General features: G+C 36.4%; 1 protein-coding gene across 3 annotated transcripts; it reads right to left on the bottom strand.

Moving 5' to 3' along the window:
* Positions 1–589: 589 nt before the first annotated feature.
* On the bottom strand, positions 590–23,449 carry LOC127872433 (methylthioribulose-1-phosphate dehydratase-like). 3 transcript variants are annotated; one of them, XM_052415776.1, is made up of 7 exons: positions 23,278–23,449; positions 20,495–20,589; positions 18,531–18,579; positions 17,873–17,948; positions 12,802–12,924; positions 9,931–10,111; positions 590–1,547 (listed from the first exon to the last, which is right to left on the bottom strand). In XM_052415776.1, exons 1-7 carry the CDS (start codon positions 23,299–23,301, stop codon positions 1,439–1,441), a joined length of 657 nt encoding a protein of 218 aa, XP_052271736.1. In that variant the 5' UTR covers positions 23,302–23,449; the 3' UTR covers positions 590–1,438. The 3 variants fall into 3 exon arrangements, with proteins under 3 accessions (XP_052271736.1, XP_052271728.1, XP_052271744.1); XM_052415768.1 differs by having other exon boundaries at positions 17,831–17,948; positions 23,278–23,434; XM_052415784.1 differs by having other exon boundaries at positions 9,927–10,111; positions 17,831–17,948; positions 23,278–23,434.
* Positions 23,450–26,003: the final 2,554 nt, after the last annotated feature.

Here is a 26,003-nt window from a genome sequence, read left to right on the forward strand (position 1 = left end):
TGCCCAGGTGGAGCACCGGTGAAAGCCGGTAGCGTCCCGGTATACCGTAACTCTGTCGGCAATCACCGGGGCTATACCGGTATCAGACCCCGGCAGAGCTACGGCAACGCCCCGGTTTAACACCGGTCGTCGCTGGAAATGCCCAGGTAAATGCCGGTGGCATCTCGGCAGAGCGCCGGTTTTCCGATTTACTGTAGTTATAGCGGGACTCTGCCGGCATTCACCGGGGACAACAGGGGCAGTGCTGTAGCTCTGCTGGGGTCTGTATGGGCCCTGGTGGAGCTATGGTGCTGTCCCAGTTGTTCCCAGTTGTTCCCGGTGCCGCGACGGTTGTTGCCGGTCCTTCACGGGTACTTCCGGTTCATCCCAGAGGTATTAAACATTTTAATACTTTCCTGTTGGAGCCCCGGTAGAGCCCTGATCCGCACTTGGGCTCCACCGGCATCATAGTGAGACTGGGCCCTAAAGCACGGTCTTGCGAGAAGTTATCTCAGTGTAGTTTCCTTGCATAAGCTGAACTTAAATAGAATTCATCATTCATGTTAAAATGTCACTCTAAATGTGTCAGAAGTAAATATATCAATAAGCATTAAGTGTTTGTGATTATTTTATTGTGCACTTGACAAAACAACAATTTTTTGAGACTGTTAAAACATAATTGAGCTGCACTGTGAAAAGGGGGTTTAATGCATACAGGATGCAGGATCACATGACTTTGTGGGGTTTCCCCTTTTAACTTTAATGGATGTATACACAGTGCTAAGTGGCGATTTATTTCAAATAACTTTTAAAAATTATTTTTCTTAAGAATTTCAACTAGTGCAGAAAAGACTTTTTGGCAATGTGAAATATATCGGTATTACTTTATTTATTAAGCCATTAAGCGTGTGCTCTTGTTCAAAATTTCGGTATCTACTACATTCATTTTACACGGCTATGCTTCACGCAACGTGAAATTTTGTCAACAATTTTAGACATATGCATTCAAGGATTTATTCTTATTATATTAAGATATCGGCACAAACTGCAAGAAAAACTGTCTTTTATGCACTAAAGATTTTTGCAAATGTATTTCAATAACTTGAGATATTTGCAAAAATAAAGGTCTTAACGGTGTGTTTCCATTCTGTCCAGCCCTTGTGTAAAACCATGGAAAACGCGTTGATTCTGCACCCTGGCATATGCATAACGTGTCTTCCCAGATTAGACTATGCAGTCTGCACAGGCTCATCTGGGACGACACTTTCAGCCTAAACTTGATTTTTGCTAAGAAGAGACTTGTTTTAGACAAAAATAACATTAAAGCGGAAATTGTCTCCCCTGATTAGCCTGTGTGAACCGCACAGGCTAATCTGGGACATTACCTTACACACATACATTAAACCCCCTTTTCACAGAGAACATCCTAATGATTATTCTCGCCTAAATTATCACATCATCACAGTTGATTGTAGGCGCCTTTTGGAGGTTGGGGAACTATTTCCGGGTCAAGGCCACACTTCTTCATTTCCACGGCGATTTCAAACAAGTAGTCGTAGCATTCACACCTGCAACAGAGTAATCTGGTCTGAATACATGTTAACTCAATGGAAGGAGAATTTACCATCAATCTGGACTGAATACATGTAAACTCAATGGAAGGAGAATTTACCATCATATAAATACTATTTTGTGTGTGGATATATCTGATATCTGCTTGTAAACTTCAATTAATTAATCAAATTGTTTTTTATAAGAAAATGGTTTTATTTCAGAATACATTAGGCTTTAAGCCCATGAGTACACAAACATATAATACACAATGTAGTAAACCGTGGTCAATGACATACAGGTATATATATATATATATATATATATATATATATATATATATATACTATTTTAGGCAATATAAGTTAACAATTTGTAACGAAAGAATTGGCAACTCTAAAGACATTCATATTCAAAATAAACAAATATTTTGAACATTTATATATTAAGGTAATTATATAATATGCATATTGTAAAGTCTTATCGTATTCAAAATAAACTTGAATGTTCTAACAATGTGAAAACATATATTTTTTATTGATTGACAACACATAGACAGTAATATGTGGAGAGAGGCTATTGATAATATAATTCAGTTCTCAATTTAGCTGCGTTAAAAATAAATGTTGCAAGATTTTTAATTGTTTTAGCGTTGTCAGTTTGTAAGTTCGATAAATTTTATCATATTTGTGCGATTCCAATAATATCTACGTATATATTGTTTTCTAAGACTATTAAAAACTGGACATTCGAGTAAGAAATGGAACTCATCTTCAAGAACGTTACAGTGTTTACATTTTCTGTTTTCATACGGTGTCTTTTCAGGCTTGTGCCATCGCCCTGCTTCGACTTCAAGTCTGTGAGCAGATACTCGTAAACGCGTAAATTCGAATCTTAATTTTGAAATATTTACAACATTGAGATAAGGCTGAAATCTAAAAATTCCGTAAATGCAATAATTTTTACCCCTTGTCGTTTGTTGTAACTCGGTTATCCAATTCTGAACGTATATATCAGATGTGCGTTGTTTAACAATGGATATAAAACAATTAACGTCTCCAACTCCCTGAAAAAACCATGCATCACCAAAACCTAGTGTATTTAATAGATGTTTAACAGATTTTACCCAAGAATTGTTTTCGGGATACATTTCGAGATCATGTACTAGCATATTATAAACAATTTTAATATATTTAACATCATCAGATTGTAATATTTTTATCCAGTATTTTAAAACACAAACAATCCGTTTATTTATAAGAGGGTAACGCCCAAGTTCCCCGTAAATGAAATTATTCTGTGTTTGAGTTCGGACACCCAGCACCTGTTTACAATAACGTAGATGTATTCTTTCGATTTGGATGCTATTGTTTAATCCCCAAACTTCACAGCCATAATTTAAAATTGGTTCGATAAGTTTATCGAATAATTCAAGACTATGGCTAACTGAGATATTTGTAAATTTCACCAAATTTGATTTTAACTTAAAAAGTGCTTTTAGGGCCTGCCCCAAAAGCGCATCATATGTTGCTGAGAAAGATCCCCCCGTTGTGAATATTACTCCAAGATATGTAAATTTATTAACAATTTCTAGCTCATTTCCATGATATGTAAACTTCAAATGTTTTCTATTTTGTCCCCCTTTTTTAAAAATCATTATCTTTGTTTTATTGATATTTACACAGAGTTTCCATTTCGCACAATACTCATCTAACAAATCTAATCCATTTTGTAAACCAACTTCTGATTCCGCAAAGAGAACAATGTTGTCAGCATACAACAATAAAAACAATTTTAACATACCTAGGTCAACACCTTCAAATTTGTTTAGCATAAAGTGTTCCTCGATGTCGTTAAGATACATTGAAAATAAAAAAGGCGATAATGATTCCCCTTGCCTTACCCCTAAAAAGCATGTAAACGATTCATGACTAATTTCGTTATTATATTTTATTTTTGATTTAACAACATTATACATTGATCTGACTATATTCAAAATTTTACCTCTTATGCCTAGTTTTATTAGTTTGTACCATATAATATCTCTCACAACAAAATCAAATGCCTTTGTAAAATCAATGAATGCCGTATACAGTTTCTTCTTTTGGTTTAAAATATGAGTTATTATACCTTGCAAGACGAATATATTATCAACTGTTCCCATACCTTTCCGAAATCCGGCTTGGGCTTCTATGTAAACATTATATTTGTCCCCCCAAACACTTAATCGATTGTTAATAATTTTACTAAATAATTTTCCTATAGTGCTTAACAATGTAATTCCTCTGTAATTGGCCGTATCGTCTAAATCGCCTTTCTTATGTAAAGGGACAATTAACCCTTCGCTCCATGCCTCTGGAAAATAACTCAAGTTAAACATTTTATTAAAAAGTACAAACAAAACCTCCAAAAAGTGAGTTTCGGAAACACCATGTTTTAAAAACTCATTTAGTACATAATCCGGACCTGCCGACTTACCAGTTTTTAAACAAATGCATGCTTTTTTAATTTCTTCATGTGTAATCTCCATATTTAACTCTTCAAACATTACATGTAATTCGTCATTCAAATAACGCTCATTAAAATAAACGATGTCTTCGTCTGGTTGATAAAAGTGTGAATCTGGATCATTTATTGATTTAAAATATCTTACAAAGTCATCTATATGCAATTTGCTTGATTTAATTGGCTTAACTGATCCTTTTAACATACTCCAATATCTCTTTGCATCTAAATATCTATTTTGTTCTAGTATTTTTGTCTGCTCAGTATCATATTGATATTTATTTTTTCTAGCAAGGCATTTGTATAAACTACGTGCACTGGTCATACTTATTCTATTTTCGTCAGACTTGTCATTCCTATATATGTTCAATAATTTACAAAACTCTGATTTTGCTGATTGACACTCGTCATTAAACCATTTGTTATTTTGAACATGTTGATATTTTTCATTTTTGCCAGTTTTTATAGTTTTCTTAAATAATGGTGAACACACTTTATCAATAATGGAACAAAAATGTTCTAAACTTTGGTCTAGAGACGAGAAACAGTTAGTGGTATTAATATCATTGCATACCTTGTTTAAAGACTGTATAATACTATCATTTTGGAGTGACTGTACATAAAGATCGGTTTTAGTTTTATCCCATTTATAAATGTATTTTGCATTATCACATTCATTTTGTAACAAAGCAGTTTTATCAACATCATCAAATGTATCTTCATTTGTGTAGGTATTTATAAAAAACTGTACTACACAGTGGTCCGATATTAAATTAGGATCAAAAACCTCAAACTTATCAACACATTTAAATAAAACAGGCGAACACATAACAAGATCGATAACACTAGACCCGTTACTGGTTATACAAGTAAATTTTCCAATCCTACTATCTACACCTTCTCTACCATTCAACACTTTTAACCCAGTCATTTTACAAAACTCAAGTAAACAATTACCGTGCTCATTTACAACTTTATCTTGACTTAATCTTGGTAAAAAACTATCTGCGATATAATCGTCTGGTAATACATTAAATCATTGTAAATCATTATTTTCAACATAATCGGCTTTAACGCCAATTCTTGAATTAAAATCTCCACAAACTATAAATCTGCAGTTATTATTATAAGTATGTTCGAACTGTATCATATCGTTTAAAACTTGATCAAATAAACTTTCGTTAATAAACATTTCCCTACTGCTTCCATGTGGCACATTATACGCCAAACAAAGTAAAACATCAATCCCGTTTTCAAACAAATAACCTTTAAGTTTTATCCACATAATACAATCATCTCTACTTTTCAAGAAATCAATACTGTTTTTCAAAAGATCGGCAATATAAATCATTATTCCACCACTAGCCCGTTTTGTCCCTTTAAGATGTACAGTTCTACTTAGCATATAATAATGAAAACCCTCGACATCATATTTATACAAAGAATTAGACCATGTTTCTGTAAATAATAGTATTTCGTTTTCGGCAAAAACTGTTTTCATTTCACCTGATAATAATTTGTTATAACGTTTCCCGATAAGTCCCTGCACATTCAATAAACACATTTTAATTCCCATCTCTCTCCGATACTGTCCTATTTCGTGACCGGTACGTCGATCTACTCTAAGCCCGATGTCCCCGTGCTATTTTTAATTGTTTCAAAGTTTTGGGATACACCTCTGCGCTGGTTCACTGTTTGTCTGTCGCTGGTTATTTTGTTCGGTTGTGATTGTGCCATTTTAGCACGTTTTGTTTTTAAATGTTTCACAGTATTTGATGTATCGGTTTTTCTGCTCTCGATCATCTTGGTAGGGATTTGTGATTTGTTGATTAGAGACGCTTTTCTAGACACGCTCTGGTGAGTTTCGTTTACAGGTACGCGTACTGACTCACTCTGCTCTATACGGTCCGCGCTATTTGTCCTACTTCTAGGTTTGTTTACATTTTCGTGGGCGTTGCCCACGATTGGCTGTATGCTTTTTTCTTGTGTTTTCAGAAATACATCCTCATCTGCAGCCTCCTGATCATTGCCATCATTACTGTCACTCTCGCTGCTGCTGTTAATAACAGTCTCATTGGAGTACATCCTCGCGCTTTGGGTCGGCTTAGTATCAGGGCACCTCTTCAGCCTGTCAACCCCTAGCACATTAAACCACTCTGGGAATTTGTTTTCTATAGATCTGTCATTGATAAACAATTCAGCAGGGTACTTAATTTTCACTCTTTGATTTGACATTCGTGCATATTCGGCCTCTTTTGATTGATATAGCTCCTTTCGAGCTCTTGCAATTTCTTTTGGGTATTGACGGTCTAGTCCAAAGTGGGTGCGTTTTAACTTGTATGCGTTCGAAAGTATGGTTTCAGTATCTATGTAGTCTCGGAAGCGCGCTATCATTGGTCTCTTTTGGTCATTTGTGTTTGGGAATTTTCTACCTAATCGATGTGCTCGATCGATCATCATATCGCTGGTGTCAATTTCTAGCTCATTTTCGAGGAATTTCAAAACAAGGTTCCTGTCATTGTATGGTAGCCGCTCGGAGAGTCCATATATTATAATATTGTTTCGCATATCTCTCGCGTCTCTGTCTATTGAGTGGTAACACATAGAACGGGTCATTTCAACTTGCCAATCCATAGTTTGCTCAAGGGCATATACTCGTGCATCTATCAGTTTATAATTGCTGTTTACCTTGATTATGTCATTTCTACATTCAGATATTGTGTCTTCTATCACGTTCATTTTTTCGAACATGCAAACTAATTTACTATCTATGTCCATGTTTGCAAACGTATCCATATTGCTACTACTCACTTTTTTACGTTTCGTTCTACGTTTCACAGTTTGAAATCCACCGTTTTCACTCAGTCCTTGCCCGCCATTGTTCATTTGTTTAAACCGATTCTGCACAGGTATTGCGTACTCCGTTGTAGTTAGTATGTCCGACTCATCCATTGAACTTTGTGGTAATTCCTCGTCGCGCAAACTCGCCATCACTCACTGACTATTATATCCAATTTTTATATTATTATGTGATTAGTTAACCGCTTATTTAGAACAAATTTTCACTCACAAATTTTCACCTGACCGCCATTGACCGGAAGCGGAATGTCAATGACCTAAATGAATATAAAATATATCAATGAAACTGTAATTCTCGTCCATGATTGTTTTGACATTTGTATTTTGATAGTCCCAGGACTAAGCTAAGCTACAAAAGTGAAAGTACTAAAGCAGAAGCATGCATCATTTAAAGTATACTTATAAATTGTTCTTTAAACTATCTTAACAAGGAATGTGTCACAGACACTAATGCCCCCACAACACATGATCGGAAAAAACAATTCCACTATATATTCATCAACAGCAACAAGACAAAGGGGTCTGAACTGGCTGCAATCAAAATTCCTTCCAGAACGATCTTCCACACATTCCCCTGTAAAAGTTTGAGCAACATCTGCCAAGCAGTGACAGGAGTTGAATACACACAAATTCGGAAACTACGGTATATATTCTTCAGTGAAAAAAGGACAAATGTCAAAAGTTGCCAAATTTCCTGTCTTTATGGGCATCTGCACCTTAAGGTCATTTAATTATGAATTATGAGCCAGATCTATCCAGTGAAAAAACAGAAAGTTATAAACACGAGTTTTGACACATGTGTACGTACAGAGGGATGGAAAAATGCTTTATGCATTCCACTGCGTGAAATTATAACGACCCATTTTCAAATTCAAGCGAAAGTGGAAGTAAATTGTAACAAATTTTATGATTGGACAAAGGCTCAGCTTCCTCTGATCAGAACCATTATTCAAACACTGCGAGGACAGCCCCGCAGTGTAGGAATAAACAATCAAATCTTTACACAAGCAAATTCAAAACAAGAAAAACAAGATCCTCAGATGCTGCATTTGTGTATTTATTCATTTGCAAATTCGAGTGTGTCTACATCTAAAAGAAGGTCCATGTCAAGGTCAAAATAAGTTCAGGTGATGTGGATGAGTTGAAGCTGTTCATAGGTAATATCCATTCAAGTATAGACGCTTTGTAGCAAGTGCTACACATGTTAGAAAAAACACATCATTATGGGTGAAACATGCTTTAACCACGAGTGTTCATAGAAAGCATATATGCAAGTAGCTAAGCTTTTTTTATCCCCGCCGAAAACAATTTCGGAGGGGATATAGTAATTGGTCCTGTCCGTCTGTCTGTCCGCCCGAAACTTTGTCCGGAGCATAACTCCAAATCTATTCAATGGATTTACTTAAAACTTAGAATATAAACAGATGGCAACAAGAAGAAGTGCAGTGACCAAGAACCATAACTCTATCTACCTTAGTTTTTGAATTATCTCCCCTTTTATATAACTTTAAAGTAAAAGTTTGTCCCGAGCATAACTCTAAATATACTAAAGGGATTTACTTGAAACTTGAAATATAAACAGATGGCAACTAGGAGAAGTGCAGTGATCAAGAACAACAACTCTATCTACCTTAGTTTTTGAATTATCTCCCCTTTTATATAATTTTAAAGTAAATTTTTGTCCGGAGCATAACTCTAAATCTACTTAAGGGATTTACTTGAAACTTGAAATATAAACAGATGGCAAGTAGGAAAAGTGCAGTGACTAAGAACCATAACTCTATCTAACTTAGTTTTTGAATTATCTCCCCTTTTATATAACTTTAAAGTAATTTTTTGTACGAAGCATAACTCTAAATCTACTAAAGGGATTTACTTGAAACTTGAAATATAAACAGATGGCAACTAGAAGTGCAGTGACCAAGAACCATAACTCTATCTACCTTAATTTTTGAATTATCTCCCCTTTTATATAATTTTTAAGTATTTTTTTGTCCGGAGCATAACTCTAATTCTACTGAAGGGATTTACTTGAAACTTGAAATATAAACAGATGGCAAGTAGGAGAAGTGCAGTGACTAAGAACCATAACTCTATTTACCTTAGTGTTTGAATTATCTCCTTTTATTTAATTTCAAAGTAAATTTTTGTCCGGAGCATAATGAATTATCTCCCTTTATTTGTTTTAACATATATTATTCTACTCTCTAAAACAAATGTTGTCATACAAGCAAACACATTTCGGCGGGGATTTGGCACTACTGTGACAAGCTCTTGTTAGTAGAATGAATTAATGCGCGCAAAACAACTCATTTATATCATTAGAACAGATGTTCTGAGCAAGTTTGATGATGAAAGTGCAGAAAATGTGACTTATTGAGATATGTACAAACTCAGCTCCGATATAATTTGAACAAATGTTTCAACAAAGTTAAGTTTAAACCTATTTATTTTAGTTGATTTCATCAAAAGCCCAACCCTTATTGAAATGATGAATCCATTTTCTGGTAAGAACCAGTACTTAGTGTATTTGTTGGAAATCTTAAGATTACTTCCAGAGATGGGATCAAACCTGTAACCTCGTGTTACACCATAGCCACTAAATCATATGATTTATCATATCATATCTTCAATTTGACCTATTTAAGAGCCCTATATGAATTCAAATTGGGCTAAGCTGTAATTTAACTCTTTCAGTGCTGGAACCGAATTTGGAAGGTCTTTGCAAACAGTTTGGATCCAGATGAGACGCCACAGAAAGTGGCGTCTCATCAGGATCCAAACTGTTTGCTATTCTGATAGTATTCTTTGAAAAAAAACGAAGAAAATGCTAATTTTAGAAATTCTGCAGACAACATTTTAGCAGACAACAAATTTTCCAGCATGCAAAGGGTTAGGATGTGGAAATAAATTTGGCCTGTGTGGACTTTTCACAAGGTAAATAGTGATGACAGACGACAGATGACAAACAAAAGGTTATCACAAAAGGTCACCAAGAGCATGTTGCTCTTAGGTGATCTATAAAGACATACTCACATAGTCTTTGCCTTCTCCCACGTGGGCCCCCACACATATACGCCATGACGTCTAACAAGTACGGCACACGAGTCTGGGTAGTCCTCCATCGCTATGGCCATACGCTTCTGTAAGTCCCTCTCATGGGGAGTGTTCTCTATTATTGGCACCACTAGCTCCTCATCATACTGGTAATGTTCAGCTGTAAAAGGACAAGATTTGACCTGTGGGTTTGTCTTGCAAACTAATTTAAAACTAAACAATTCATAGTAAAATGTGTATATAAGTACTGGCAATATTTCACTCACAAAATGTTTAGGCATTTTTATTTATATGGTTTAACTAGCAAAACCAAACTCTTGTCTTGTGATAATTCTGACATTAAGCAATGATTTCGTTTACAAGTAATGTAGAAACTAAGCATATCATGGCTGCATTATGTACTGGTTTCATTCTATTGTAATATTCAAATCTCCCAAAAAATATTGAATAAATAAGTCATTAATAACTGAATTCAATTGTTATATTTTAAAGTTTATTGTGAATTAAAGCCACATAAGTACTCAAAATCAACGAATATTTTGTAAAATATTTTGTAAAATAGAGTTAACCCATTAAAAATCAGTGTTCCTTGTAGCAATAAACAAAATTTCAAAGCTAGATGTGGTCTTATCACATAGATTTAACGAGATACAAAATGAACATTTTTATTTTTGAGTGTGACAATATATTCCATGTTTATTTCCCGCGACGATATCGGAACATTTATGAGTGAACGCAAGATGGGCTTTGAGCAGCTCATGAGAACTATGTCGTGTTTGAATGCCATATTTTTAAGTCTGACTCGTCAAACTCTACATTTTTAAAACTTTCATTTTAGCTTAGTTAATGTGTCCTGAATACAAGTTTAAGCACAAATTAACTAAAAATGAAACAAGAGGGCCTGAAAGACCCAAAGTCGCTCACCTGAGATAAAAAGAAATGACCTGTTCTTTTCAGCCCAAGATATCAATAGAACAAATGTTCTAACCAAGTTTCATGAAGAATGAACATTAAATGACCCCATGGCGGAAATGTTTTTCACCAGACTAGAACCATTTTTGAACTTGTCCAAGATATTATTGGGACAAATCTTCTGAAAAAGTTTCATGAAGATCCAACAATAAATGTGGCCTCTAAAGTGTTAACAAGGCAAATATTCATAACGCACAACGGAAGACAGACAATTGACAAAAGGTGATCACAAAAGTTCACCATGAGCAAAAAATATCATGCTCATAAAGATTGTCACCATGTGTGAAAATCAGCAAGTGTCATTCAGATTGAACTAAAAATGTGACTAAAAGTATTCACAATGTTTTACTATAAACAACTGTGGTAGTGCGGTCTCATTCGCTTACACAAGTGAACCAGTCACGGGACGGTTACGAGTTATGTAACTGTGTGAGCACTTATGTAATACGGAAATATTTATCGAGTCGAATTAAAGAACGCTTATTTCTAACACTCTTACTGGTTGTAATTCAATTAACTAAAGGCGTCCAGTCAGATACGCCTGAATACACTCCTTAATGAATGTAAAAAGAAGTTCACAATCTGTCAAAAAAAACTGATATAAATATTAGTTACTGTTAGTCTAGAAGTTGCTTCAAAAATTTTGTTTATAAAATAAGTCTAACTTAATCTAAAAAACACAATTTATGGAGAGTGGAAAACTCCAGTGACTCAAATGTAAAAAATAAGAAGAATTTACAAAAGTTATTTCAATCAAAAGAGTCTTTCTAATTTAGAAAATGCCAAATAACAAGGTTGCCATAGAAACAGTTTCATAGCACAGTAGTCTGCTAAATACACCAAAACACAGTAGGTTAACTTGGCTTATCAGTAAAGATCAAAGATAAGGCTCTACAGTGCATTAGTACATGTACAATTATTTTATGACATAGGTTTATTAAATTGCATGCAAACTACTGTCTTTATGTTCACCACATTTTATGAAAGAAGTCCCAGGTTTACACAAGGGAGTTAACTATTAGAAAGTATGTACAGGTTATCTTTCTTTAACATTATGGCTTATCACAACTAGACTGTTCAAATGCTTTTACTATATACATATAGAGAAAACTGCCCCACCCCCTAGTGGCCATGTTTTTCCACCGATCTGGACCATTTTCGAACTCAACCGTCATATCCAGAAAACACATGTTCTGACCAAATTTCATGAAGATTGGACCAAAAATGTGACTCCTAAAGTGTTCACATGTTTTCACTAAATACATATAGAGAAAAGTGCCCCGCCCCCCTGGCGGCCATGTTTTTTCACCGATCAGGACCATTTTCGAACTCGTCCGAGATATCAAAGAAACCAATGTTTTGACCAAGTTTCATGATGATTGGGCAAAAATTGTGACTTCTAGAGTTTTCACAAGGTTTCTCTACAGCCATATAAGGAATACTGCCCCGCCCCCTGGCGACCATTTTTTTCAACGGACCGGAACCATTTTTTAACTCAACCAACACATTATTTAGACAAACATTTTGACAAAGTTACATGAAGATTGGGCATCAAATGTGACTTCTACAGTGTTCACAAGGTTTTTCTTTTTTTGACCTAGTGACCTAGTTTTTGACCCAGCATGACCCAGTTTCGAACTTAGTCGAGGTATCAATGACAAATGATCTGACCAAGTTTCATAAAGATCCAACAATAAATGTGGCCTCTGGAGTGTTCACAAGGCAAATGTTGACGCCGAACAACGCACGACGGACAAAAGGCGATCACAAAAGCTCACCATGAGCATAGCTCAGGTGAGCTAAAAAACAACACATTGAACAAAACATTGATGGATTATTATGAATGGTGAATTTTTAATATCCAATATTTCATTATACATTTTGTTCCCTTTTGTATTCCTTTAATCATCTCTTGGTGGGTGATTCTGAACTGCGTGCCAGGGTAGAGAAGCGTTGCCATGACAGCATGCTTGGAGTGAGTATGGATTACTGCCCCTGCATCTGCAGTAAAAAAACACAGAATGACAAAATCCAAGAGCTAACAACATAGAAAGACTGTCTGAGATAAAAGAACCTTAACAAAATTACTATTGAGTTTTGCTATTAGGGAAACACAAATTAGAATTATACCTCAAATGACTATCACAAAATGATGTGCTATAAATCACATGATATACAACTGCAACAATAATACACATGAAATGCATTAATTTTTAATACAGCATACAGTAGAAAACAAAGATTGGCATTGGCTATTTTGAAGGACCCTACCTCGATTCAATTTACTGACTCGCAGCTACCAGCAGTTTTCCACAATACATTTTCAAACTGATGCATTCTATAAACACATCTGGGTTAGCTTTATTGAACAATTGACTGTATAGCAAGTGTAAAATCACATATTTGTCCATTGACATATCACAAAATTATGATAGTAAATATGCCAAAGAAATCATGCATTTATGAAGTCACAATCCTGAGTAATGTATTTTAAACATGGCTCTCAGTTTTGCTTCTAAAAAAGATCTAAGATAATGTAAGCATTAAAATAACTTTCAGATTGTAGTTGTCTATCTTCCAATTAATGTTTTTTTTTTTTTTCTGTTGTATAAATATTAATTTAAAACCACATTCATATTAAATTCACTTGACTCAGAGCTACAAAGGAATGTTCACTGACGACTAAACAACAATAAATCAGTAATGATTTCGTCAATTTCAGATTACTACTATCACTATTGCAACAAGAGCTTGTCACAGCAGAGGCGTTATTAGGTGGGGGGCTAGGGGGCTAAAGCCCCCCCAGCTGGCTGGCTTGACACGATTAAATATGAGCCCCTTACAGTTTCAATCCACTTGTGTATTTCCTGTCATTTGTCCCTAATTAAGCCATAAACAAAAAGCTGTCCATTTGTGTGATTAGCCCCCAGGCATGTGTACAGACGATCTAACCTTCGTCAGCTAAAGTGCACGCTTCATTGACTGTAAGTAATAAACTGCGCTATTTGATTGGCTGAAGAAGATACATTCAACTAATGAAATTCATCCATACATTTAGCTATAGATAAATGTTTACAAATGGCTGCCGCATGAAACTTGTGAAAAACAATCTTTCAATTTGTAGCAAGTAAAGAGTTTAGACGAACGCAATGGACAATCATTATTATTTTCTCGGTAATTTCTTTGATGAATTTAATTGGTATTACCTCTTTAGAGTGATAATCCTTTTGAGTAACAAGTTATTGCCAGTGAAATTCAACTGCACACTTAATGAATGGCAATTATTTTTTTTGTTTTGATTTTTTTTTTTTACAAATCGGGCTAACTGCTTTGATGTTCATCCATAGTTTTTAAAATTAAAAGACTCAAAAATGAAGAATTACTTTGCTATATGAAACTAAATCATTTTCTTAAAGCGTGACAACATCTAGGCAGCAACACCCGAATTAAACTACACAAGAAACCTAACAACTCCCTTTTTTGACACTTTTGTGAACGAAATGGACACCCAATTCAATGATTTGCAGACTTAGGCAGCCATGGGATTGAAGTTTATACCTGAACAAATGTGCTCCTCTCCTGCCAGTGCTAGTGAACTTGAATGGTTCAATGATGATCTCCCTTCCCCTCAGTCCCTCCCTGCCGAGTTGCACTTTATATGGCAGGCTAGGTGGAAAGGTGTACCCAACCCACCTACTTCCCTTCAGGGCTCTGTTGCACATTGTGATTCCCAGCTGTACCCCACCATTTACACTGTTTTGTCCATATCATGTGTGTTCCCTGTCACATCATGCCAGTGTGAAAGGAGTATCAGTGCCCAAGGACTTGTTAAGACAAAACTAAGATCATCAATGGGTCAGGACAGGTTGTCCGCTGTGTGCCTGCTTTCCATTCATAGGGACATGGACATAAACATTTTAATGTTGTACCTAAGTTGACCTAGTAGGATATCCAACAAGGTTAAATAGGAGGTCAACCAATCTAACTCCGTTAAAAAGTTATGGATAAAGATAATGTCTCCCACCACTTTAGTGGTTTGAGAGACATTTGATTTACCCCTGTGTGTCTGTCTGTCCGTGTGTCTGTCACACTTGATGTGTGAACTCAAGTTCTTTTTTGTTTCACATGCACTTTTATCATGCAAAATGCTGATTAGATAGCAGGAAATCGCATCATTTCAAGGTGCCATTTCAAAAAAAAATCGACGACGGAAGGGGACACCCCTCCCGCACCCTCCCCTGTTGAGCCCCCCCGCTACAAAATTTCTGGAAACGCCTCTGTCACAGTAGTGCCAAATCCCCGCCGAAATGTGTTTGCTCGTATGACAACATTTGTTTTAGAGAGTGGAATAATATTTGTAGAAAGAAATAAAGGGAGATAATTCATTATGCTCCGGACAAACATTTACTTTGAAATTAAATAAAGGGAGATAATTCAAACACTAAGGTAGATAGTTATGGTTCTTAGTCACTGCACTTCTGCTACCTGCCATCTGTTTATATTTCACGTTTCAAGTAAATCCCTTTAGTAGAATTAGAGTTATGCTCCAGACAAAAATTTACTTTAAAATTATATAAAAGGGGAGATAATTCAAAAACTAAGGTAGATAGAGTTATGGTTCTTGGTCACTGCACTTCTCCTAGTTGCCATCTGTTAATATTTCAAGTTTAAAGTAAATCCCTTTAGTAGATTTAGAGTTATGCTCCGGACAAAAATTTACTTTAAAGTTATATAAAAGGGGAGATAATTCAAAAACTAAGGTAGATAGAGTTATGGTTTTTAGTCAATGCACTTTTCCTACTTGCCATCTGTTTATATTTCAAGTTTCAAGTAAATCCCTTCAGTAGATTTAGAGTAATGCTCCGGACAAAAATTTACTTCAAAATTATATAAAAGGGAAGATTATTCAAAAACTAAGGTAGATAGAGTTGTGGTTCCTGATCACTGCACTTCTCCTAGTTGCCATCTGTTATTATTTCAAGTTTCAAGTAAATCCCTTTAGTATATTTAGAGTTATGCTCCGGACAAAAATTTACTTTAAAGTTATATAAAAGAGGAGACAATTCAAAAACTAAGGTAGATAGAGTTATGGTTCTTGGTCACTGCACTTCTCCTTGTTGCCATCTGTTTATATTCTAAGTTTAAAGTAAATCCATTGAATAGATTTGGAGTTATGCTCCGGACAAAGTTTCGGCCGGCCAGACGAAGGACAGGACCAATTACTATATCCCCTCCAAATTTTTTTTCGGCGGGGATAACAAGGACATGGACAGAAACATATGCGCAATATAAAAATGGTCCCCTCGTATGGAGAGTCTGGAGAAGATTTGATGCGAAGTGAAGATTTCAATAGGTGTCATCTACTGTTCAAGGCCAATGCACATGGGCAGTATCAAGCCACTTGATCAATCTGTTCACAAATTATTGATCGGAAACGATTTTCACTCTCAGTGTGACAGTGACCTTTGACCTAGTCTTCCCAATTTCTATAAAGATCATCTTCTGGCACCAGTAAATGCATACGGTAAGTATCAAGCTCATTGGTCAATCCATTCACAAGTTACCGTATTTTTGGAAACAAACTGTTCTACTGACAGACCCACCGACATCCAGCGAAATAATATATTCCAGCTTCTTCGAAGAGGGCATAATAAGAGAGGGAAACTGAGAATTTTGCACATTTTGTACCTAAAAAAGGCAATAATGCTGACATACAAGTGCAATTTGACTCTTAATCACACTAGGCATCAATATTATAGCAATATAATTTCCATAAAATTTGGTGCAGTTTAAAAGAAAATTTAGTGTTGTTAAAAGGTCCTGTGAATTAAACATTTTCTGTATTTATATATGAAAAGATCTCTAAAACTTCCTGATGCACATTGTTTGGTTATGGTGATTGGCTTCCATTTTATGTCAACAACTATTTCCTAAAAGTCTGACATAGATTTGATGAAAACTGTAAGACTAAAAGTGCTGAGAAAATTTAAATGCTACCCGCCCTAAAGCCTATCAGCTTGCCAAGGGTGTTTCCCATAAAACATCTTTAGCAAGCATCTTTTTCTTAAAAGTTTGGAGGCATTAGACACAGCACTTCTTCTTCCACATACTTGCCATGAGATAGGCATTCATGAAGAGAGGTGTGCACATGCTTGCCATGAGATAGGCATTCATGAAGAGAGGTGTGCACATACTTGCCATGAGATAGGCATTCATGAAGAGGAGTGTGTACATACTTGCCATGAGATAGGCATTCATGAAGAGAAGTGTGTACATACTTGCCATGAGATAGGCATTCATGAAGAGAAGTGTGTACATACTTGCCATGAGATAGGCATTCATGAAGAGAGGTGTGTACATACTTGCCATGAGATAGGCATTCATGAAGAGAGGTGTGTACATACTTGCCATGAGATAGGCATTCATGAAGAGAGGTGTGTTCATACTTGCCATGAGATAGGCATTCATGAGAGAGGTGTGTACATACTTGCCATGAGATAGGCATTCATGAAGAGAGGTGTGTACATACTTGCCATGTGATAGGCATTCATGAAGAGAGGTGTGTACATACTTGCCATGTGATAGGCATTCATGAAGAGAGGTGTGTACATACTTGCCATGAGATAGGCATTCATGAAGAGAGGTGTGCACATACTTGCCATGAGATAGGCATTCATGAAGAGAGGTGTGCACATACTTGCCATGAGATAGGCATTCATGAAGAGAGGTGTGTACATACTTGCCATGAGATAGGCATTCATGAAGAGAGGTGTGTACATACTTGCCATGAGATAGGCGTTCATGAAGAGAGGTGTGCACATACTTGCCATGAGATAGGCGTTCATGAAGAGAGGTGTGCACATACTGGCCATGAGATAGGCATTCATGAAGAGAGGTGTGCACATACTTGCCATGAGATAGGCGTTCATGAAGAGAGGTGTGCACTGACTTTTCTTGAGCTTCTTGGCTGGAGGTGGACCCTCTAGGTCCTCATTGTCTATGGTCTGAACAAACAGGTCCTCAGGCTGTAATCAATGGAACAATGGAGCTATTCTCTCCGAAATCTGGGCTTCCTGCATGTGTGTACAGTGTCATTCCAGATGAGCCTGTGCAGTCTTCACAGGCTAATCAGGGAAGACACTTTCCACTTATAAGGAATAGTTGGTTTAAAGGAAGTCTCTTCTATATGAAAATGTCTTCCCTGATTGCCATGTGCTGAATGTACAGGCTAATTTTGGATGAAACTTCAAGCACATGCATTTAGCCCAGTTTTCCTTGAATGAGATTCAAAAAATGAATGGTACTGAATTAATTGTACTGGGACTTAGTTCATGGTACAGTAAATCAGAAGGAGTTAATGGTAAAAAGGACTAAGGTATTGTGCTTGAGTTAATGGCACAATTAATGGGGCTCTATTAACATAACTATCTACTGGTCAATTATGCTTACTATTTCTAAGCATCATCTGAACATATAAAACAGTTTTTGTATGCACATATACAGCTTCTTTTACATTAAATATTCAAATAAAAATCTCAGCATGAAATAAAAATCTCAGCATGTTCAAAGCGAACAATATCAGTTTCTATGGCAACAAACTGCCTCACCTGAATTCTCTCTTTCTGCACTCCAGAGGGGGCTATATAGATTTTCTCTCTGCAAAATATAATAGTAAATGATGATGACTACATTTAACTACATAAAAGCAGTTATAATGGCACTATTTGATGCTGATGTGGTCAGACCTGATGTTCACATGACATGTATCATGAATATTATAATAACAAAACCAGACAAAAACTGATATGAGAGTTAATGCACTGTGTATCAGACTATGTTCCAATAAAAACCAATTGAAAGCAGGTTATAGTGACATTAATAATCAGCAATGGTTAACTTAAGCAGACACCCGCTAGCCTGTGACTCGTTAAAATTCTGGAGGGCAAGTGATTTAAAAAAAAGAAGTTAGCTTGTCAGGCAAGTCAATTATAATAGAGATATTTGCTTGGTATGATTTTTTTGAAATTAATCAATCTACTTATATCAGTATTCACAGATTAAGTTTGGCATTTTGCCTGGTAGTAGCCAATAATAAGACTGTGAATCATCTGTGCATTATTTGAAAATTGCTGATAAATATTAATTAAAACATCATATAGATCAATTCATTAGTGTTTGCTTCATAACATCTTGTAATTCATGTCTTTGTCAATAAATAAACAAATATTGGGCAGCCGTTCTTCTGAGGGAAACCAGATGAGAAATGAAACTTACCCTCTATGCAAGTGTAAGTCAAATCCTTAAGTCAAGCCAGGGCTCAGCCGTGAGGGAGACTTGGGAGATAACAACTCCCTGGACGAATTAACTTTACAACCTCTAATTACAAGAGAAGTGACTTCTTTTCTTTTTGAAATGTGCATTGACAGATAATACATTATTTAAATTCAGCTATATACAATAATAACACATTACAATATGTAATGTAAGTGCGTTTGTTTATATTTATGTTTTCCAGCAAACTGCCAAATGTGAGTTGTTTCTGATTAATAATGTGGTGTAATGAGGAGAACAAGAGCACTTCATAAAAGGTGCAAACGCTCGGCTGCGGGTGCAGTTTTGAATAAATTAAAGCTTGTCAGAACTATTTTTTTTAAGAGTTCACTGTGACTTTGACCTTTGACCTAGTGACCTCAAAATGGGTGTGGCGTGTAGAACTCATCAAGGTGCATCTACATATGAAGTTTTAAAGTTATAGTTGGAAGCACTTTCATTTTAGAGCCAATGTTCAAAAGGTTAACAAAATGAAAAGGTTTTAGCACGACGCCGGAAGACGAGCTGGCTATGACAATACCCCGTGTTTTCTCCGAAAACAGCCGAGCTAATAAAATCAGTGAAGAGTTGATAAAACTCTGAACAGAAAAGACTTCTGCTTTAAGTTGCCTCACTTCTTCTTATTTCAGCTGAGGGAGAAGTCACTTCTCCCACAAATTTGAATGTAGGCTGTGCCCTGATCCCTGTTATTCATAGCATGTACCTGTCTAAACTAATTACCTTAATATTAATATACAAATAAGCAGCTTTTGGCCACTATTAATAATAGCAAAAAGGTGTAAAAACAGTGCTGATTAAAAATGAATCAAATTTTGTTAAGTCACAACCACTTTGTTTCAAGTTTGAATATCAATAAGTATATTTAAACCTATAAAGAAATTATTACCACAAGGGCAATAGACAGAATTTTTCTAAAAACTTCAAATGCAATTATCTTAATTGCAAAACATATAGAATAACATGCTAAAGAATACTCCTGCCCATGTTGTTCATTTTCCTATTGATTTAACACCTAGCAGTGCTCTGTTTCCAAAAGTCACTTACAGTAAGTATGCAATGCAACATAAATACAAATCAGTGGCCCACGTGTGTTTGGGACTTTTTATAGTAAGTCCTTTGCCTTTAGACTGTCAATTGCACAGTCATGTTTCCGCTTAATCAACTTCCGCAATTAAACATATTTTGAAAGTTGTTTTTGCACAGTTAATGATACAATTTTAAAATTGTATGTAGAACACACCCATGTTTGATTGAGATTCCACCTCCAGTTCCTGTCACCCAGCCTTGCTTATAGAACTGCTTGCACAGGTCAGGAATCAGGTGTCGAGGATGATCCTTCAAATTTACACAAAATAATATGCAAAACAGATATGGCCTTTTTTATTCAAGTAAACAGTTGTTTTTCCTGTTTTGCCTCTTAAGACATCAGTAAAGGCTAATTTTTTTGAAAACACACTTCAGTTTTTGTCCACACAAATATACCCGTAAGGAGGTTTTAAGCAGTCAACCACATCACATATATGTATATATATATATATATATATATATAGGCCTTATCTCTTCAGTGGATACAAATTAATAAAGGTCTTCCGAAAAAATTCCAGCAACTTTTCATATAATGAGAGCTGTGTCATGCAAACATAACTCTTAGGCCACATGCAACAAGCCTAGCTCAATACCAGCCTGCGCAATGGTCAGGAACTTCCCTAGTGGCCCCTATAAAAATGCAAGGTTAAGCAGACAGGGTAGCAGTGGACCAGATAGCATGTTTGTGAAGGCTGGTCTGGACTGCTACACTGGCTGCATATAACGGCATAAGGCCCATTGCCAATGATACAGATCACATGCCTTATCCTGCAATCAGTGATAAAAATTGATGATTGAATACACAGGCACTTGGCATTAGCTACTACCCCCCTCCCTCCAGCTGCTACCCCTCCAAAACTCTCAAAAATGTCCATTAGTAAAAACAAACAAGAGCTGTCACCATAGGATGACTTATGCCCCCTATAAACGTTTGATAGAAGTTATGAGCTTTTTTCGAAACCTAAACGCAGATTTCCAAACCTAAACGCGGACCCTAAGTTCAAGGTCAAGGTCACAGGGGTCAAAATTTGTGTGCGTATGGAAAGGCCTTGTCCATATACACATGCATACCAAATATGAAGGTTATATCTCAAGGGACATAGAAGTTATGAGCATTTTTCAAAACCTAAACGCAGATTTTGAAACCTAAACGCAGACCCTAACTTCATGGTCAAGGTCACAGGGGTAAAATTTTTTTTGCATATGGAAAGGCCTTGTCCATATACACATGCATACCAAATATGAAGGTTATATCTCAAGGGACATAGAAGTTATGAGCATTTTTCGAAACCTAAACGCAGATTTCCAAACCTTAACGCCGACCCTAAGTTCAAAGTCAAGGTCACAGGAGTAAAATTTTTTGTAAAAAAATCAAGGTCACAGGAGTAAAATTTTACGTCGATATCTCCAAGGTCAAGGTCACACTTTGAGTTCAAAGGTCAAAAATGGCCGTAAGTGAGCTTGTCCTGGCCATAACTATGTCATTCATTGTGAGATTTTAAAATCATTTGGCACGTTTGTTCACCATCATGGGACGGTGTGTCGCACGAAAGAATCACGTCAATATCTCCAATGTCAAGGTCGCCACGACTAAAAATAGATTTTTAAAAAAAAACAAACTTACAAAGGGGGTTTATTTTGTTTGTTCATTTCAAAAGTTCAGTTTGAGTTTTCTCCCTTTATCAGGTTTTTTTTTCACAATGAAAACCTGGTTTTGTGACAATTTTGTCCCTTGTTATTTCATCAAGCAATGTTCAACGTAATCTAATTGCAGAAAAAACGGCGTGCAAAACAAAACCAGCCAACAATTTTAGCGGCGATTTTCAATAATGACGATTAAATAATAATTGGCGAAAAATTAACAAAGATCTAACAGTTACCGATAATTGGTAAAGCACAGGGAGATTAAAGACGTTTTTTCCGAAATATATCACTGCTGTCGGACACTGATTGAGAAAAATGCTCTAGGCCACAATGTCGCAGAAGTTATTGACGCGTGTATGACAATACACAGGGTCGAGTGTGTACACAGGTAATCTCGTTATGGCTTTTTCCTGCTTGATGGCCCAATTTGCAGGCGTTTCGCAATCGCGGGACAACATTTAGTGGCAATTTGTTTTTTTATGTAGGCGGATAAAATAATCGCCATTTTTTCTAGACAATTTTAAGAAATAATAGCCAGTTGGATAAAATAATCGCCATTGGCGATAATGTCTGGCAGCAGCGTGAGCACTGCTTTTAGCATTTGATAATTATACACATTCGAGTTATTGCAACAATCCAACTCCAAGTTTCTGGGATGAATGTATGCACTAATAAAAGCTCAAAGCATTCAAGAAGACCTACAAACTATATAACAGTTTAGGCCCAAACAGGGTCATACAGCTGGGACTTGGAATATTGCAACTTAGTAATTGGCATGAACATAATTAAAGGATTTTTTTGTAATGAAAGTTATTAAACATACAAAATGCTATGTTATATTATGAACAAAATCTCTAATAACAAGGCCAGACAGCAGAGACGTTATCTACGTCTCTGACAAGGCTAAAGATTTCACACAATAACAAACTTGCAAATGTTAACAATTTTTTTGAAATAAAAATTATTGGTTTCTCCAGAGACGTAGATTACGTTATCTACGTCTCTGGTTTCTCTGGTAGTTGCAGTATTCCAACTCCCAGCTACTGAACCTCTGCGGAGCTGAGTTGCTGGGATTTAGGCCTAATCACCAAGTCGAACTTTGAGCAATGTTGAGCTGTACCTTCTTCTTCTTCCATCTGTTGTACTAATCTCACTCTGGAGCATACTCGTAGTCGTACATTAATACATACCCATGTACTCTCTGGTTGTAAAGTTTGACCAAATATGATTAGTTAGTATTGGTATTCTGATGATATAAGATGCAACTTTATTTGAATGAAAACAGAAACATACCTCTGAGCAAATATTCTCCTGCATTATGAGGGAAACCGAGCACGAAACTCGTGTACATAATCAATGAATGCAAAGTGGGTCAGTTGATACCTCGTGTGTAAATGCAGGGGCGTAGCGAGCTCAAAATTAAGATAAGATAAGGGAGTCGAAATTAATTAAACCTGTACTGGAAGAGAATGTATGGCGTGAAAATTTATTCTTCCCCCACTGTTTTGTTCAATAATCATAATATTACAAGCTAGATTGATAAACGATAACAACAACAAAAACAACAACAACATAATCATTCGAGTACTGCGTATCGTTGGATACGACGTATCGATGTAATCCGAAATTTGCCAAATGTCTGCCACATGGCTTCTAAGTTCGGGTGCCGATTTTTAAAAATGATTTCCCACGGTATGAAATATAAAAATGTAAAAAATAAAAATATAAGATAAAAATATCAAAAAAATCTACGGGTAAGTGTAAGTTCTCTTTTAGCAAAATATGGTTGCATTCACAAGATCTTGCACAGTTGCATACGTTGCGTTAAGAATTGAGAGAGTATTAAATATTTAAAAATCTTAATCGTTCACGATTTTGGATAGATATTTTACCGAATTGAAACATGACATTCCATAGTATAGCTCATTGGGTCATTGTCGACCTGAAATGGCTTGAAGTCAACCGGGGGTGACTAGAAGCCGATTCTTGTAACCCTTGGGTGACTTCAAGCCGATTCATGTCACCCTGGGGTGACTTCAAGCCGACCGGGTGACTAGAATCGGCTTGAAGTCACCCCAGGGTGACATGAATCGGCTTCTAGTCAACCCCGGGTGACTTCAAGCCATTTCAGGTCGACAATGACCCAATCATTATAGCGCATATGGTCATTGTCGACCTGAAACGGCTTTAAGTCACCCTGAGGTGACTAGAAGCCGATTCTTGTCATCCTAGGGTGACTTCTGTCAAGCCGATTCATGTCGCCCTGGGGTGACTTCAAGCCGACCGGGTGACTAGAATCGGCTTGAAATCACACCAGGGACCCCAGGGTGACATGAATCGGCTTCTAGTCACCCCCGGGTGACTTCAAGCCATTTCAAGTCGACAATGACCCAATGCGCCATAGTATAGTTTTTTCTCAGATAGTTTACTTCAGTGTTTCCAATTATTATATTTTTGTTTTCAGTTGCCAACCATCAACATATTAAAGCTAAAGAACAGACAATGTTACTTTATTAAAACTTTATTGAAACGAAAGACTTGCAAGTCCAAAGTTATTCTTCGCTGTTTTTGTATTCTTGTTACTTTTTTCCACAAATAACACATAAAGTATGTCAATATTAACGCTCATTGGATCATTGTCGAACTGAAATGGCTTGACGTCACCCGGGGGTGACTTCAAGCCGAATCTATTCACCCGGTCGGCTTGAAGTCACCCTAGGGTAACATGAATCGGCTTGAAGTCACCCTAGGGTGACAAGAATCGGCTTCTAATCACCTCGGGTGCATTGTGTACACACCGGTCTAACAGGTCGATAATGACCCAATGCCATACGCTCATAGGGTCATTGTCGACCTGAAATGGCTTAAAGTCACCCGGGGTGACTAGAAGCCGATTCATATCACCCTGGGGGTAACTTCAAACCGACGCTAGTCACCCCCGGGTGACTAGAATCGGCTTCATGTCACCCCAGGGTCTTGGAGTCACCCTAGGGTGACAAGAATCGGCTTCTAGTAATCCCGTGACTTGTGGGCCTTTTTAGGTCGACGATTACCCAATGAGCAATATTTACCTGGCACTGAACTTTATGAATGAATAAATTAAAGTGCAATTAAGCTGAATACCTTATTTTCCGCCATGGACGCGAGGTTAATTGTTTGAAGCCCATTTCACTGGTTTACCATTATGGTCTTACTTTACTCGTGCAAAACGTGCACAAATAAAACCGAATGCAAATAAAAAAGACAATTCAAGCGAATAATTCCAGCTTATGGGGTTCACATAAGCCTGGTGACTACTGTCGAGCTATACAAAGAATACATTAGTTTTCCTGTTATGTTGTCATTAAAACGATACATGCAAGACCAAACCCGAATGCCAATATGGGAATAAATCAATTTGTAAATTGTGTTTTAATAGTGTTTACTTTTGCATGGTCAACGATGTTCATCTATTCCAACAAAACGATTTTACTGTATTTTAGTAAAATATGTCTTAAAATAAACTACTTTCAGGATAAGTTAAGCGCTGTAAAAATTAATTGTTTATATTACACAAATATAGCAGACACTTAAACATATGGTTGCAACTTCAATGTCCTAGTAAATGTTTCAATAATTAAAATAATAATTTCAATTGTATGTACAAAATGTATGTTCTAATATACATGATGACTTTGAAGAGTCATTTTATAAGGATAAATCTGTGAATTCAGTTCTTTATTTTACGCCGCATGCACTCCAAAATACCGAAGTTATTGCTACGATCTTGCATACACATGTGTCTGGCTTACGTTCTAGTTTTCAGCTATATCAGTAATTGCGCAGTTTTCATTGACAACAGATCATCGGACCAGATAGCGAACCAGATAAGCATAGGGATGCGTGAATGCTGCCTAACCTATAACCTTTGAAAGACGTATCCAGGTCCAGATTTAGCTGTTTTGGGGCCCAAGGCTGCACATGTCACGGGGGGCCCCTTCCCTCTGGTCCCCATATGTATATTGAAAAACAACTACAAC

The sequence above is a fragment of the Dreissena polymorpha genome, chromosome 1 (assembly GCF_020536995.1).
Source record: "Dreissena polymorpha isolate Duluth1 chromosome 1, UMN_Dpol_1.0, whole genome shotgun sequence".
Classification (NCBI taxonomy): domain Eukaryota; kingdom Metazoa; phylum Mollusca; class Bivalvia; order Myida; family Dreissenidae; genus Dreissena; species Dreissena polymorpha.